Source organism: Sander lucioperca, chromosome 1, assembly GCF_008315115.2.
Source record: "Sander lucioperca isolate FBNREF2018 chromosome 1, SLUC_FBN_1.2, whole genome shotgun sequence".
In the NCBI taxonomy this organism is placed as follows: domain Eukaryota; kingdom Metazoa; phylum Chordata; class Actinopteri; order Perciformes; family Percidae; genus Sander; species Sander lucioperca.
In genome coordinates, this window is record NC_050173.1 from 16,718,957 (window position 1) to 16,734,063 (window position 15,107).

Here is a 15,107-nt window from a genome sequence, read left to right on the forward strand (position 1 = left end):
TGAGGAAAGCAGAAACCATGGAGGTGAAGCCACTCAGAGTAAATTGTCTATCTGCACTATCAGTTAAACATCGTTAATGTATGTTTGGAAAGTAAAAATAACAAATCTAGATTTAAATGGCAGATATTAGCAACAGCTATGCCTAAAGCTTGGCAATTATGTTAATGCTGGTGCTGCAAAGTCCGATAAATCACTGTAAACTGACACAACTCGTATTGTTTACTGTGCTGTACTGAAGCTGATACTCTGATACCTGGAAACGTGAGGCAAGAGGAGTTCCTGAAATGGACAGAGCTCAAGATCCAGGGTCAAGGTATTCTTAGTCCAGTCACGTTTATGTGTATAGCTACTAATTACTGTTAGTCTCATCTAGCCTCACATGTTGTACTACAATGAAAAAATAATACTAATATAAAAACACATAATTTCTTGATGGATCTTTTAAATGTTCCATCAAAAATATCCTCTTCTCTGTGATCTCATGCCAGAGACGACACAACAGACCTGAACGATTTTCCATAGTGGGTATCACAACTTAGCAAGTAACAAGTGTGGTATATTGACATTCTATAACATTCTATACACTTTGACTTAAGAGTTGGTATAAGGAGGATGCATGAACTTTACCCTACATTCACTGAGAACATCTGGAAATTGTTAACATGAGCAGAGGTCCCCCCAAGACAGAAGATACCTTTTTTGGAGTTGTGCCAGATAACAGGCATTGATTGGTCAGTTATCTGGTCCAATGGTATACTTACAAATATCACGTCCTATGTTGATACAATGCATAGGATATATACGTTGTGCACACAAAGAAAAGGCAGAGCGGCAAATTTTGAGGTTTGGGTTGGTCGTTCTCCAAGCTCTCTGCAGGAGTTTGTAAAATTGATGCTGAATCTTTGCTTGTAATAAACCTTTTTATAATCAAGAATTTAAAATGTCCTTCTAATTAGGAAGCCTTAATTATGCTTGCTTCTGAAGCATGAAAAGAAAAATTGGGAGAAAGATTTGAGGATAAAAGTAGGATAAATAAGGCTCAGGCCTGAAAGAAAAAGGAAAAAGAGAGATTAATAGCTGGCATAGGTGATTTGCTGGAACTCATATCAGTGATTGATCACCCTGGATTAAGAAAATTCCAGCCTCTATACCTCTATTGAAAGAAAGAGATGAGAGGACTGATTGATGGGCTTCAGGATTGTCACCTCTGCCATTTTAAAATGTTGGACCACTTGTTTTGAGTGGCGAGGCATCTAAAATGATTTTACTTTGAATAAAATAATTCAAAATTTGATAATTCTATAAGGTTTTTGATTTTGCTAAAGTTCTCCGCTGTCACATGTGGTTATTGCATTGTGCCAAGGAAATGAGTGACATTTGTGAAGGTGGAAAACAGAATGAATGAATCCGATTCCTGTGAAGAAACGGCGAGTCAATTCAATCATGTGTGTCATACTTGGAGAAGCTGAAGATACAGAGGGACAAATTGCTGAAAAAAGGATCCCAGAAAGTGAAAGAACAGGACCGAGAAACTCTCAGAAAACTCAATCGAATGCAGCTGGTGGAGAATAAGAAGGACAAGAAGCAGGTTTTGGTTATGCAGAATCAATGCTCACCAAATCAACAATTACCGCCACAATTCCAGTCAAGCCAGTTGTTTTATATCCACAGCCAGTTTTTGGACAGATACAGAACTGGAGAGGAAGAGGACGAGGAAGCTTAGGCAGAGGAAGAGGAAGAAGATTTGATTCATACTCTATGCAATCTCCACAAGCGTGTTTTAATTGTGGACAGGATGGACACTTTGCCCGTGAGTGTAATAGACCAGGAAGAAACTCCAGAGGAAATTACAGAGGAGGATACAGGAGCCTGGAATCAGGATTCTAGAGATACCTAGAAGATCTGAGAGGGGGTGTCAGCTGGTGTCATCAGGGCCGGAAAGAGATCCAACAATTGTCAAAGACAAGGACAGTCACAAGTTGGTACAGATCTGCACAGATGAGCGTTGACATCAGCAGACTGACCAGAGAAAGAGGGAGGAGTGAGAGAGACCGGATTTGCTCTGACGCATCGACGCATCGACGCATTGACGCATTGATGCATTGACGCACCAACACATAAAAAGGAGGTAATGCACCGACAAACACACAATTTGAAAATACAATTACTCTAAAGAAGTAATTATTTCTACTTTTAAAATAGAGTTACTCCTATGTGAACACACCTATGTGAAGGGTTGAGACATGCATCTAAATTAAGCAACTTGGTATGAAAACCTTACATTTTGTCAGTACCTGGTGAAATATATTCTGTTAAATTTGTAATGACTTTCCTGTGACAGCTTCTAACAAGACTAGTGACAAATATGGTACTTTGGTTGGTGTGTCGGGAAATGTTAAAAGAACATTTCACTGTTTTATTTTTGTGGTCCAATGACATAGGCAACTTTTGAACATGTTTCTATTATTTGAGTGTTGCCCAGATAATTTTTTGGAAGTGATCTCATGTATGAATTTGAATTGGATTGATGTAAAGTTGTTACAAACAGCAGATTGAGAGTGCTGTTCTTAAATAAAATAAGCTTAGAACAATTGTGTGATTATAAGCTAAATAGCCTGACATTAAGTCCCAATCACAGATATATTTTAGTCAAATGAAAAGTTGTTTGCATTGGTTAATTTGTTGTTTATAGTGTACCAGTCATCTGTTCATGATTTCTCTCTAAGTATAGATTTACGAATGGAAATCAGTTATTATAGCCCAATGATGGATAAGCATCTTTTGTTATTATATAGAGGTTTAGAAACCTGATTTGAATTTCACTATTCTGCATAAGTGCCTCTTCAACATTGCGTGGAAGTCGGGGACGGTGCCTAAGGAGTGGCAGACCGGGGTGGTGGTTCCCCTTTTCAAAAAGGGGGACCAGAGGGTGTGTGCCAATTACAGGGGTATCACACTTCTCAGCCTCCCCGGTAAAGTCTACTCCAAGGTGCTGGAAAGGAGGGTTCGGTCGATAGTCGAACCTCAGGTTGAAGAGGAACAATGCGGATTCCGTCCTGGTCGTGGAACAACGGACCAGGTCTTTACTCTTGCAAGGATCCTGGAGGGAGCCTGGGAGTATGCCCAACCGGTCTACATGTGTTTTGTGGATCTGGAGAAGGCGTATGACCGGGTCCCCCGGGAGATACTGTGGGAGGTGCTGCGGGAGTATGGGGTGAGGGGGTCCCTTCTCAGGGCCATCCAATCTCTGTACGACCAAAGCGAGAGCTGTGTCCGGGTTCTCGGCAGTAAGTCGGACTCGTTTCAGGTGAGGGTTGGCCTCCGCCAGGGCTGCGCTTTGTCACCAATCCTGTTTGTAGTATTTATGGACAGGATATCGAGGCGTAGTCGGGGTGGAGAGGGGTTGCAGTTCGGTGAGCTGGGGATCTCATCGCTGCTTTTTGCGGATGATGTGGTCCTGATGGCATCATCGGCCTGTGACCTTCAGCACTCACTGGATCGGTTCGCAGCCGAGTGTGAAGCGGCTGGGATGAGGATCAGCACCTCTAAATCGGAGACCATGGTTCTCAGCAGGAAACCGATGGAGTGCTTTCTCCAGGTAGGGAATGAGTCCTTACCCCAAGTGAAGGAGTTCAAGTACCTTGGGGTCTTGTTTGCAAGTGAGGGGACAATGGAGCAGGAGATTGGTCGGAGAATCGGCGCAGCGGGTGCGGTATTACATTCAATTTATCGCACCGTTGTGACGAAAAGAGAGCTGAGCCAGAAGGCAAAGCTCTCGATCTACCGGTCAGTTTTCGTTCCTACCCTCACCTATGGTCATGAAAGCTGGGTCATGACCGAAAGAACGAGATCCAGGGTACAAGCGGCCGAAATGGGTTTCCTCAGGAGGGTGGCTGGCGTCTCCCTTAGAGATAGGGTGAGAAGCTCAGTCATCCGTGAGGAGCTCGGAGTAGAGCCGCTGCTCCTTCGCGTCGAAAGGAGCCAGTTGAGGTGGTTCGGGCATCTGGTAAGGATGCCCCCTGGGCGCCTCCCTAGGGAGGTGTTCCAGGCACGTCCAGCTGGGAGGAGGCCTCGGGGAAGACCCAGGACTAGGTGGAGGGATTATATCTCCAACCTGGCCTGGGAACGCCTCGGGATCCCCCAGTCGGAGTTGGTTAATGTGGCTCGGGAAAGGGAAGTTTGGGGTCCCCTGCTGGAGCTGCTACCCCCGCGACCCGTTACCGGATAAGCGGACGAAGATGGATGGATGGATGCATAAGTGCAGTGGTGTTATTGGAGTATGTAGGGTTAGAAGAAAATAATTACAGGACAATTTAATGGAGAGGAACGATTGTTCTGCATATTACATTAGCAAGCAGACTTGGTTTGTCTTGTGTCGAATTTAAACAGGAATGTCACATAGATGAGGTTGACAGAGTTGGACATGAGGAGATTTATTACACCCACTATCTGGTAACCAAACAGTGAAGAGAGACTTTGTGTGGTACTTTGTAAAAAGCGAGTAATTACATGCTACAAAATGATTGGCTCCTAAAATAAATTTGGTCTTCTCTAATCCCCAATTGGCTACACCAAGACGTGTTAAAAAGGGATGTTTATGATTTGTTTGATTTAATTTGTTGAAGGTGTGATTGATGCATCAGGATAAGAGTTATTTTTTTTTCAGAAATGACATAACTTTTGTTGCTAACTATCAATGGTCGGCAAAGAGGGAATTGGAAATTTTGTTTATAGATAAGGGTTTGGTTTACTGTATGCTTTTTTCACATTTCTTTGGATTTTGTAGGGGTATTTAGTGTCTTCTCATGTGTTGTTTTGCAAACGATACTGGTCAGTGTTTTCTTTTCTTCCAGAGCATATGGGGTAATGTGCAGAGGGAGATTCAGATACAAATATGGACAATATGAAGGAACTAGGAGAACTCTGAACCAGGACGGTGTGGATCTGTTCAGATTTCACCACATCAACATTGCTGAGAAGCTGCAATGTAGTGGACTACATTCCTGTGTTTGTCTGATATATATACGTGTTTGCAGAGTAATACATAATTTGTGTCATGTTCTTGCATCAATTGTTTGAAGAATTATGTTTTTTGTCATGGAGTGAATATATGGAGACCTCAGATGTTTTTCTTTTTTTGACGCTTAGGGAAATGGATTCTAGGCAGGAAATGGAAGTCCTTTTTCAGCTCCGAAGGGTCGACCTGCCTGAATTTGGACATTGTTTTGATTTTATTCTATTTTCTGAGGTTGTCCCATGTATTTGCTTAAACTATAGCTATACAAATTGATAAAGATGTAGTTTCTAATTGATCTGGAGTACTGAGGTGGTCGCCTAGGGCAGAGGGGCCGCGAGAGAGTTTTCCCATCTTGATTGATTGATGGCTATTTGGAAAGGAAGCTGCCAGATGGTTTTTTCGCTCTCGCACTCCATAAATTAAATTTTGTTACACTCTATAAATTTGTATACACTCCAAAAGTTATATTATAAGGAACATGTTATAATGAGAAATGTTATTCCTACTCTTCTTGTTTTTCGAGACTTTATTAAGTCTCGAAGGGGGGAAATGTGGTATATTGACATTCTATAACATTCTATACACTTTGACTTAAGAGTTGGTATAAGGAGGATGCATGAACTTTACCCTACATTCACTGAGAACATCTGGAAATTGTTAACATGAGCAGAGGTCCCCCCAAGACAGAAGATACCTTTTTTGGAGTTGTGCCAGATAACAGGCATTGTTTGGTCAGTTATCTGGTCCAATGGTATACTTACAAATATCACGTCCTATGTTGATACAATGCATAGGATATATACGTTGTGCACACAAAGAAAAGGCAGAGCGGCAAATTTTGAGGTTTGGGTTGGTCGTTTTCCAAGCTCTCTGCAGGAGTTTGTAAAATTTATGCTGAATCTTTGCTTGTAATAAACCTTTTTATAATCAAGAACAGTGTCGGCGGATTCCTCTTCATACAGCATCACAGCATTACTATTTAAGGCATCACAAGTGCACTAACATTTCTGCAGGTATGAGTGATTTGTTCACCAGGTCGTCCCAAAGCAGAAATGTTCAGCACGGGCATTTTTTATCAACAATCAGCAACACCTCTCTCTGTCTTCCTCTTGCCCATTCTCTGTAATATCCGCTCAAACAGACACAAAGTACCACACTGTAAGGACTTGTGCCCACTTTCAGAAGCTCTGAAACACTTCCTTTACACATCTGCACAGGTAGACTTAATATAAATGAGTAGGGTGGCTAATTAAAGGCAACATTAAAATTAAATATAGGATTGTGACTTCAAAAAACAAAAAATTGCATCTCAAAAAAATCTGAATCTCCATCCATCCATCCATCTTCGTCCGCTTATCCGGTGTTGGGTCGCGGGGGGAGCAGCTCCAGCAGGGGACGCCAAATTTCCCTTTCCCGAGCCACATTAACCAGCTCCGACTGGGGGATCCCGAGGCGTTCCCAGGCCAGGTTGGAGATATAATCCCTCCACCTAGTTCTGGGTCTTCCCTGAGGCCTCCACCCAGCTGGATGTGCCTGGAACACCTCCCTAGGGAGGCGCCCAGGGGGCATCCTTACCAGATGCCCAAATCACCTCAACTGGCTCCTTTCGACGCAAAGGAGCAGTGGCTCTACTCCGAGCTCCTCACGGATGACTGAGCTTCTCACCCTATCTCTAAGGGAGACGACAGCCACCCTCCTGAGGAAACCCATTTCGGCCGCTTGTACCCTGGATCTCGTTCTTTCGGTCATGACCCAGCCTTCATGACCATAGGTGAGGGTAGGAACGAAAACTGACCAGTAGGTCGAGAGCTTTGCCTTCTGGCTCAGCTCTCTTTTCGTCACAACAGTGCGATAAATTGAATGTAATACCGCACCCGCTGCGCCGATTCTCCGACTAATCTCCCACTCCATTGTCCCCTCACTCGCGAACAAGACCCCAAGGTATTTGAACTCCTTCACTTGGGGTAAGGACTCATTCCCTACCTGGAGACGGCACTCCATCGGTTTCCTGCTGAGAACCATGGCCTCAGATTTAAAGGTGCTGATCCTCATCCCAGCTCCTTCACACTCAGCTGCGAACCGATCCAGTGAGTGCTGAAGGTCACAGGCCGATGATGCCATCAGGACCACATCATCTGCAAAGAGCAGCGATGAGATCCTCAGCCCACCGGACTGCAACCCCTCTCCACCCCGACTACGCCTTGATATCCTGTCCATAAATATTACAAACAGGATTGGTGACAAAGCGCAGCCCTGGTGGAGGCCAACCCTCACCTGAAACGAGTCTGACTTACTGCCGAGAACCCGGACACAGCTCTCGCTTTGGTCGTACAGAGATTGGATGGCCCTGAGAAGAGACCCCCTCACCCCATACTCCCGCAGCACCTCCCACAGTATCTCCCGGGGGACCCAGTCATACGCCTTCTTCAAATCCACGAAATACACGTAGACCAGTTGGGCATACTCCCAGGCTCCCTCCAGGATCCTTGCGAGAGTAAAGATCTGGTCCATTGTTCCATGACCAGGACGGAATCCGCATTGTTCCTCTTCAATCTGTGGTTCGACTATCGGCCGAACCCTCCTTTCCAGCACCTTGGAGTAGACTTTACCGGGGAGGCTGAGAAGTGTGATACCCCTATAATTGGCACACACCCTCTGGTCCCCCTTTTTGAAAAGGGGGACCACCACCCCGGTCTGCCACTCCTTTGGCACTGTCCCAGACTTCCACGCAATGTTGAAGAGGCGTGTCAACCAAGACAGCCCCTCCACACCCAGAGCCTTGAGCATTTCTGGACGGATCTCATCAATCCGAGTGGCTTTGCCACATAGGGAGTTGTTTGACTACATCAGTGACTTCCGCCTGGGAAATTGACAACAATCCCCCATCATCCTCCAGGTCTGCCTCTAACATAGAGGGCGTATTAGTCGGATTCAGGAGTTCCTCAAAGTGCTCCTTCCACCGCCCTATTACCTCCTCAGTTGAGGTCAACAGCATCCCATCCTTACTGTACACAGCTTGGATGGTTCCCTGCTTCCCCCTCCTGAGGTGGCGAACGGTTTTCCAGAAGCATCTTGGTGCCGACCGAAAGTCCTTCTCCATGTCTTCTCCAAACTTCTCCCACACCCGCTGCTTTGCCTCTTTCACGGCAGAGGCAGCAGCCCTTTGGTACCTTGCAACTGCCTCCGGAGTCCTCTGGGATAACATATCCCGGAAAGACTCCTTCTTCAGTCGGACGGCTTTCCTGACCACCGGTGTCCACCACGGTGTTCGTGGGTTACCGCCCCTTGAGGCACCTAAGACCCTAAGACCACAGCTCCTCGCCGCAGCTTCAGCAATGGAAACTTTGAACATTGTGCACTCAGGTTCAATGCCCCCAGCCTCCACAGGGATGCACGAAAAGCTCCGCCGGAGGTGTGAGTTGAAAGTCTGTCGGACAGGGGCCTCCTCCAGACGTTCCCAATTTACCCGCACTACCCGTTTGGGCTTACCAGGTCTGTCCAGAGTCTTCCCCCACCCCCTGACCTAACTCACCACAAGATGGTGATCGGTTGACAGCTCCGCCCCTCTCTTCACCCGAGTGTCCAAAACATACGGCCTCAGATCAGATGAAACGATTATAAAATCGATCATTGACCTTTGGCCTAGGGTGCTCTGGTACCACGTACACTTATGAGCATCCCTATGTTCGAACATGGTGTTCGTTATAGACAATACATGACTAGCACAGAAGTCCAACAACAAACAACCACTCTGGTTTAGATCAGGGAGGCCGTTCCTCCCAATCACGCCTCTCCATGTGTCTCCATCATTGCCCACGTGCGCGTTGAAGTCCCCCAGCAGGACTATGGAGTCTCCCACTGGAGCCCCATGCAGGACTCCATTCAAGGTCTCCAAGAAGGCCGAATACTCCGAACTCTTGTTTGGTGCATATGCACAAACAACAGTCAGAATTTCCCCCCCCCACAACCCGCAGGCATAGGGAGGCGACCCTCTCGTCCACCGGGGTAAACTCCAACGTAGCGGCGCTCAGCCGGGGGCTTGTGAGTATCCCCACACCCGCCTGGCGCCTCACACCCTGGGAAACTCTGGAGAAGAAAAGAGTCCAACCCCTATCCAGGAGTATGGTTCCAGAACCGAGACTGTGCGTAAAGGTAAGCCCCACCAGATCTAACCGGTAGCGCTCCACCTCCCGCACCAGTTCCGGCTCCTTCCCCCACAGAGAGGTGACGTTCCACGTCCCCAGAGCCAGTGTCTGCTGCCCGGGTCTGGTCCATTGAGGCCCAAGACCTTCACTAAATAAAAGTAAATTTGTTGCGCAGTTAAAAAGTGCAGGGCATCCATGACACAGTTTCAGACCCCACAGACAACAAACAATGGGACAATACATAACATTACAATGGGACAAAAAAAAAAAAAACCACAGTATATGGTGCATTCTTACCCATTAGCCCCCTCTGGATTGGCCGGAGCAGCAGCTGGGGCCGCAGCAGCAGCTGGGGCAGGAGCTGGAGCTGGGAAAAAATACAGCAGCACTCAGTCAGTTTCTAAAAAGTAAAAACAAACACACTAAAGGACATGACTAAATCACACACATAATCATTGGCATTACTGTAATAGACCCTCCTTTGCACTTACTGCAGCTTTTAATCTGTAAAAATGAGATATGTAAGGGAAATCTTGGCTCCAGAATCTGCATGAAGTGTGTCCTGTACGAAGTGGAGTACAGATTCCCATTTAAAGTGTAAAATGCCATTGAAAAGTCATAATTTGTAATAGAAGTTCATGCGATAATTGGAAAAGAACACCTGCTGAAAAGCACTCATTCACAAATGTGGAAAAACTAAAAGCCATGACTTCTTAGCAGGGAGATAAAAATCTAAGCAACCCCGAGCAGAGTGTATCACAGTACCTTCCTAAACATATGAACAAGTTGTACTTCATGCACCTATGTCACTGCAAGATATCTAAGTTCCTGTGCATTTATTTCTCACCTGGTTTTGGCTCTTCCTTCTTGGGCTCTTCTTCTTTCTTCTCTTCATTTTTGTCCTCTTTCTTTTCCTCTTCTTTCTTTTCTTCCTCTTTCTTTTCTTCTTTCTTTTGCTGCTCTTTTTCATCCTTCTTTTCAGGGGGCTTTTCTTCCTGTATATAACAATACATTCGTTCAACCTTTACTCGAGAGATGATTGAGGCGCAACCCTAATATACAGTGACATCGAATCAATTACAAAGACAAAAAAAGAACAGAAGAGAAAAAAAACATCATACAAATACTAGAAAGCTATTAAAACTTTGGGAAATTATTTCATAGATAAAATAGGATAAGATGTAAAAGAAAATACAAAATCAGATTTCTGAAATGTCCAAAAGGTACAAGTGAATTGATTTTAAGGAGGTGCTGTATTTTGTTCCAGGAGTCAGGTGCACTAAAATTAAAAGTAGATTTCTCAAGTTCAGACCGAGCTTGTGGAACATGAAGTAAAAGCCAGTCTGATAAGGTCCCTGAGTGACAAAGCAATTCCAAGGTAATATGGTAGTTTTCCAGCAAGGGCCTTATAGATAAAGAGACACCAGTGCAGTGGTGCAACGTAACTAAGTACATTTACTCAAGTACTGTACTTAAGTACAAATTTGAGGTACTTGTACTTTACTTGAGTCATTTCTTTTCATGCCATTTTCTACTTCTACAGCTTTAGTTACTAGTTACTTTACAAATGGAACTTTTTGCACACAAAACACATGTAGTTTATGAAATACGATGTTTTATTATAAATTAAACTACCCAACAGTAACCAGCTGAAATGATTAGACCATTAAACACAGAACTGTTTGGATCGTTTTCAGTTTCGAAAATGTGAGGACTTTTCTGCATTGAGTACTTTTACTTTTAATACTTTAAGTACATTTTCCTGATGATACTTGCATACCTTTACTTAAGTAACATTTTCAATGCAGGACTTTTACTTGTAACAGAGTATTTTTACAGTGTGATATTAGTACTTTTAATTAAGGAAAAGATTTGAATACTTCTTCCACCACTGCACCAGTGAGTTACACGTCTCTCTTGGAAAGAAGACTACCCAACTCTGTCATATAAAATACAATGATGTGTACCATAGATATGGGTGGCTATAAATCTTAAGGCAGAGTCATAGACTGGGTCAAGAGACTTACTGAAAGAGTTGTAGGGGATGCATGTAAATCACATTACCGTAGTCAAACACTTAAAGAAAACTAACAACAACCTTTTTCCAACAAAATTATTACTGTAGAAATGCCAACCTCTTGTCTGATACTGCACACAAGATTATCGATGTGACATTTGAATGAGAGCTTTTCATCAATCCAGATGTCGATTTATTTATATTTTGTGACTATCGATCTTAAGTCTGTTCGTAGTAGAAATATTAAAGTCAGTATAGTGTACAGCTCTGGCAAAAAGCATTAACTTTATCAGTGTTTAGTAAAAATCATAGGTCTTTAGGAACGTCTTGCAGAATGTTAAAGGAACGGCGTAAGTTTTTTAACTGCTAGATGAACAGAATCAGCAACATAATACAGCACTGTGTCATCTGTGTACAGATGGCAATAACAGTTTGTCAAAGATGAAATAATATTGTTGATATACATAGTGAAAAGAACTGGACCTAAAATTTAACCCTGTGGAACTCCTTTTGTTACTGATAAAAACTTCCCAATTTAACTGATTTTTGTTTCTCTGATACCAACCGCATGCATTCATATCAAATCCAATATTTTGTAATCTCTGCAGGAGCAGGCAATGATCTATGGCAGCCATCGTCAACAGAATAATCACAAATTCAGAAAATGTAAAGAGGAAAAAATGCGTTCTGTTATTTAGCATTTACAGCAGGTAACATTACACAGGTAGAGCACAAACCCAGCCCCCTGTATTTGCATCTCTATTCACATGCCGGGATTCTGTACAGCGATGCCTGCGCTCCACACACAGCTGAGCCAAGATGTGTGTGCGTTAAAACACGCTGTATCTGACTGGGAAACGATACAAAAAGGATAACCAATGGCCGCTGGGGCAGATGAAGTCACACTAGTCTCGTTACTGTAAGTAGGCTACAATAAAACCTTTGTGAGTAAAAAGTCAATACTTATCAATGCACTCACCTGTGTAGACCGGCATGAACTTGTAGAAAGCATATTTCAATCTGCTCTGTCTGCTCAGTCCACTCTTGTCCACCGCGCTGTTTTACGCAAACACAGCTCTACTCTGCAAATAGAGAATTTTTACAAACAAGCTAAAGCAAAAGCTGTCGGTTTTTAGTCTAACTGTTTCTTAGTTTGCCGGGAATCTTGAAATTTGGACTAATTCTTATGAACTTAACTGCTGGCTGAACGAACCATCCTCTCCGCTGGAGCAGTAAACCTATGGATGTATTAAGACCAAAACATATACATGTGGCTACTTAATATGCACATGAATGACGCGACCATTATGTTTGCGTTCTTCATTCTTGATGATGATGGTTGTATTATTTTGCAACAACATTGTTTCATTGCAAATTAGGCATATATGAGGAATGCATAGCCTGCTTATCTGTCCATTCATCATTAAAGCTGGGCTTTTCCACGTCAACTTTTCGCTTCAGCCTCTTTGACAGTGACATTCTTACCTGACAACAGCCGTTTCTTTCTGCAAGCACTTTCCACCAATCAGGACGCTGCATACTACAACCATGTTTCCTAATCACAGACTTTAACCATCACTTCTCAGTGAACTGCCTCCTAGTCTGAGATCTTTTTCTACTTAAAGAGCCAGTTATCATTATGGAGTTTCCATGTTTTTTTGAGTTTGCTCACACTAATACATGTATAAAAAAAAAAAAAATATATATATATATATAGCATTAATTCAGCAAGAAAGTGAACATTTCGAACAAGAATAGGCGTATTAGGTATAAATTCATTTTATTTTCTTTATTTGAAAGTCTGGCCCCCAGAGTGTCTGCTTAGAAAAATTCTGGCCCTTGGAAAAATGTAGTTGATGACCCCTGATCTACGTTATCAAGTGCTTTAAAAAGATCAACAAAAATTAGGGCTGTCAATCGATTAAAAAAATGTATCTAATTAATTACAGACTCTGTGATTAATTAATCGAAATGAATCGCATACATAATTAACGGTGCCTGAACCGATACTTTTTAAGAAAGTAAAAAAAGAAAAGAAAACAAAGGGTACTAAACAACAGTTGGTGACATTTAAAGAACGGCTTGTTTATTGCTAAGGCCATATGGTCAAAATTAAATGATTTAATAATAATGTATAACAATAACAATAACTTATTTCACTAGTAAATTGCTGTTGAACGACAAAAACAACCACCAAGGACATTTACAATAACTTCAAATGCACCACGAAGCTGTAGTTTACCAGTTTCAGTGAACGCACCGTCTGTGTTGTTTTTCCGACGGCAGCTGCAGATTGTTACATCCCGCTGTTGAGTCACAGTCCTCTACAGTAAAACACAGTCACACTTTACACCGTTCAGCGTTAGCTGTCAGCATTGTAACCGTGTTTAATCCAGCTACTAGCTAGCAGTAGGCTAACGTTAGCTGCTGTCGAGTATAGTGTTAACTAGCGTCACATGCAGCGGTGTTTGTGTTGCCTGTATCATCTTCAGAGCACCAGAGAGAAGTGCAGACATATCAGTGGCACCAGATTTCGGTAGCCAGGGTTGGCAGGAAAAAGATTTTTACAAGTAAATGTTCCAGTTAATGATCCAGGCAGCGCATTCTCGTCTCCCTCCTTCCTTTTACAGTCGAATGGTGGCTAGAACGGCTCCGGGTCAAACGTCAATATGGAATGGATTAATCTGCGTGAATCTGCGTTATTTTTTTTAACTCGTTATTTTTTCTCAGATTAATTAATCGAAATTAACGCGTTATTTTGACAGCCCTAACAAAAATATTTTTTTATCTAAAGCTTTAACAATGTCATTAACAAATACTTGAGACAAATAGGACCCAGCCCGACCTTCAGCTGTAAGACATGTAAGTTCATGCATCGAGCATACTGTAGATCTGAAAATGTCAAAGTGCTAAATGCTACTGCAACAAAACCAGGCTTCAAATTTAATATTTGCTAATGATTAAGTTGTGCACACAACTACACTTGTAATTCATCCACAGTATTAAGGAAAGGGACAGCTCAATTTCAGGAAAATTATTGCTGACCCAGTTTCCCCCGAAAAAAACAGTAAATCCACCCATGCAGGCTCACCCTCCCTGCTGAAGCTGCAGTGACTGCTCTTCATCAGTGCCAAGCTGCTTCAGAGGCTTTCACTGATCTGAGTGTGACGAGCAGGTAGCGAGCACAGAACTTAATCAATTTAACGTTTGGTTTAAATGGTAGCTGTTTAAGGAGCGGCTAATACAAATGACCCTTACACCAAAAATAAGAAAGTAAAATGTGCTAATATTACAAACATAAAGGTAAAGAAATTACAAAATACCTTTCTGGTCCAGCAGGTGTTTTATATTGAAGATATCAGAAAGAGGATGGGCCTTACCTTAGCTGGTGGAGTTGGGGTGGAAGGTGGGGTAGCAGGTTGGGCAAGGGGAGGCTCAGGAGCCCCCATCATTTGTTTCAACCTGTTGAACATGGCGGTAGTCTGTGTGGGTTACACCATCCACTTCTCCTCCTGAAGATGCTGTCCAATGTGGTTCTCAGATCCAGGACACTCTGTAGTCCTCTTTCTCGCAATTACATTTCTTAGATCCATTAATTCCCTTTGGACACTCCCTTTTCTGCTGCAGTCAACACCAGATCAGCTATCACAGCCACCAATCACTGCCAGGCAAGGCAACTGTCCTCTTGCAGTGTTGACTCCAGTCCAAAGACCATTTACAGGGCCTAATAACTTTATCATGTATTAGCAATAAGTGTGTCTACTTAATAATCAATTATCAAATGAAAAAATTAACTACTGTCAGTCAAAGTAGGTAGAAGGGGAAATACATTTAAAAATAATTAATTTAAGTTAAATTAAATCAATTAAAGCAGTGATGGCTCTGCATTTTTGTGCTTCAGGTTCACCCATTTGCTTCCCACCAATAA

At 43.0% G+C, this 15,107-nt stretch overlaps 1 protein-coding gene across 1 annotated transcript in view; it reads right to left on the reverse strand.

The window, feature by feature from the left end:
- The window catches only part of LOC116046332 (cyclic nucleotide-gated cation channel beta-3-like), a 30,799-nt gene extending 16,082 nt beyond the window's left edge, over nucleotides 1-14,717 (reverse strand). The window contains exons 1-3 of the mRNA XM_035999604.1: nucleotides 14,560-14,717; nucleotides 10,010-10,157; nucleotides 9,460-9,529 (exon numbers count right to left, since the gene is read on the reverse strand). Coding sequence (XP_035855497.1) covers nucleotides 9,460-9,529; nucleotides 10,010-10,157; nucleotides 14,560-14,652 — 311 coding nt within the window. The 5' untranslated portion in view covers nucleotides 14,653-14,717. The remainder of the gene's footprint in view (nucleotides 1-9,459; nucleotides 9,530-10,009; nucleotides 10,158-14,559) is intronic.
- Nucleotides 14,718-15,107: the final 390 nt, after the last annotated feature.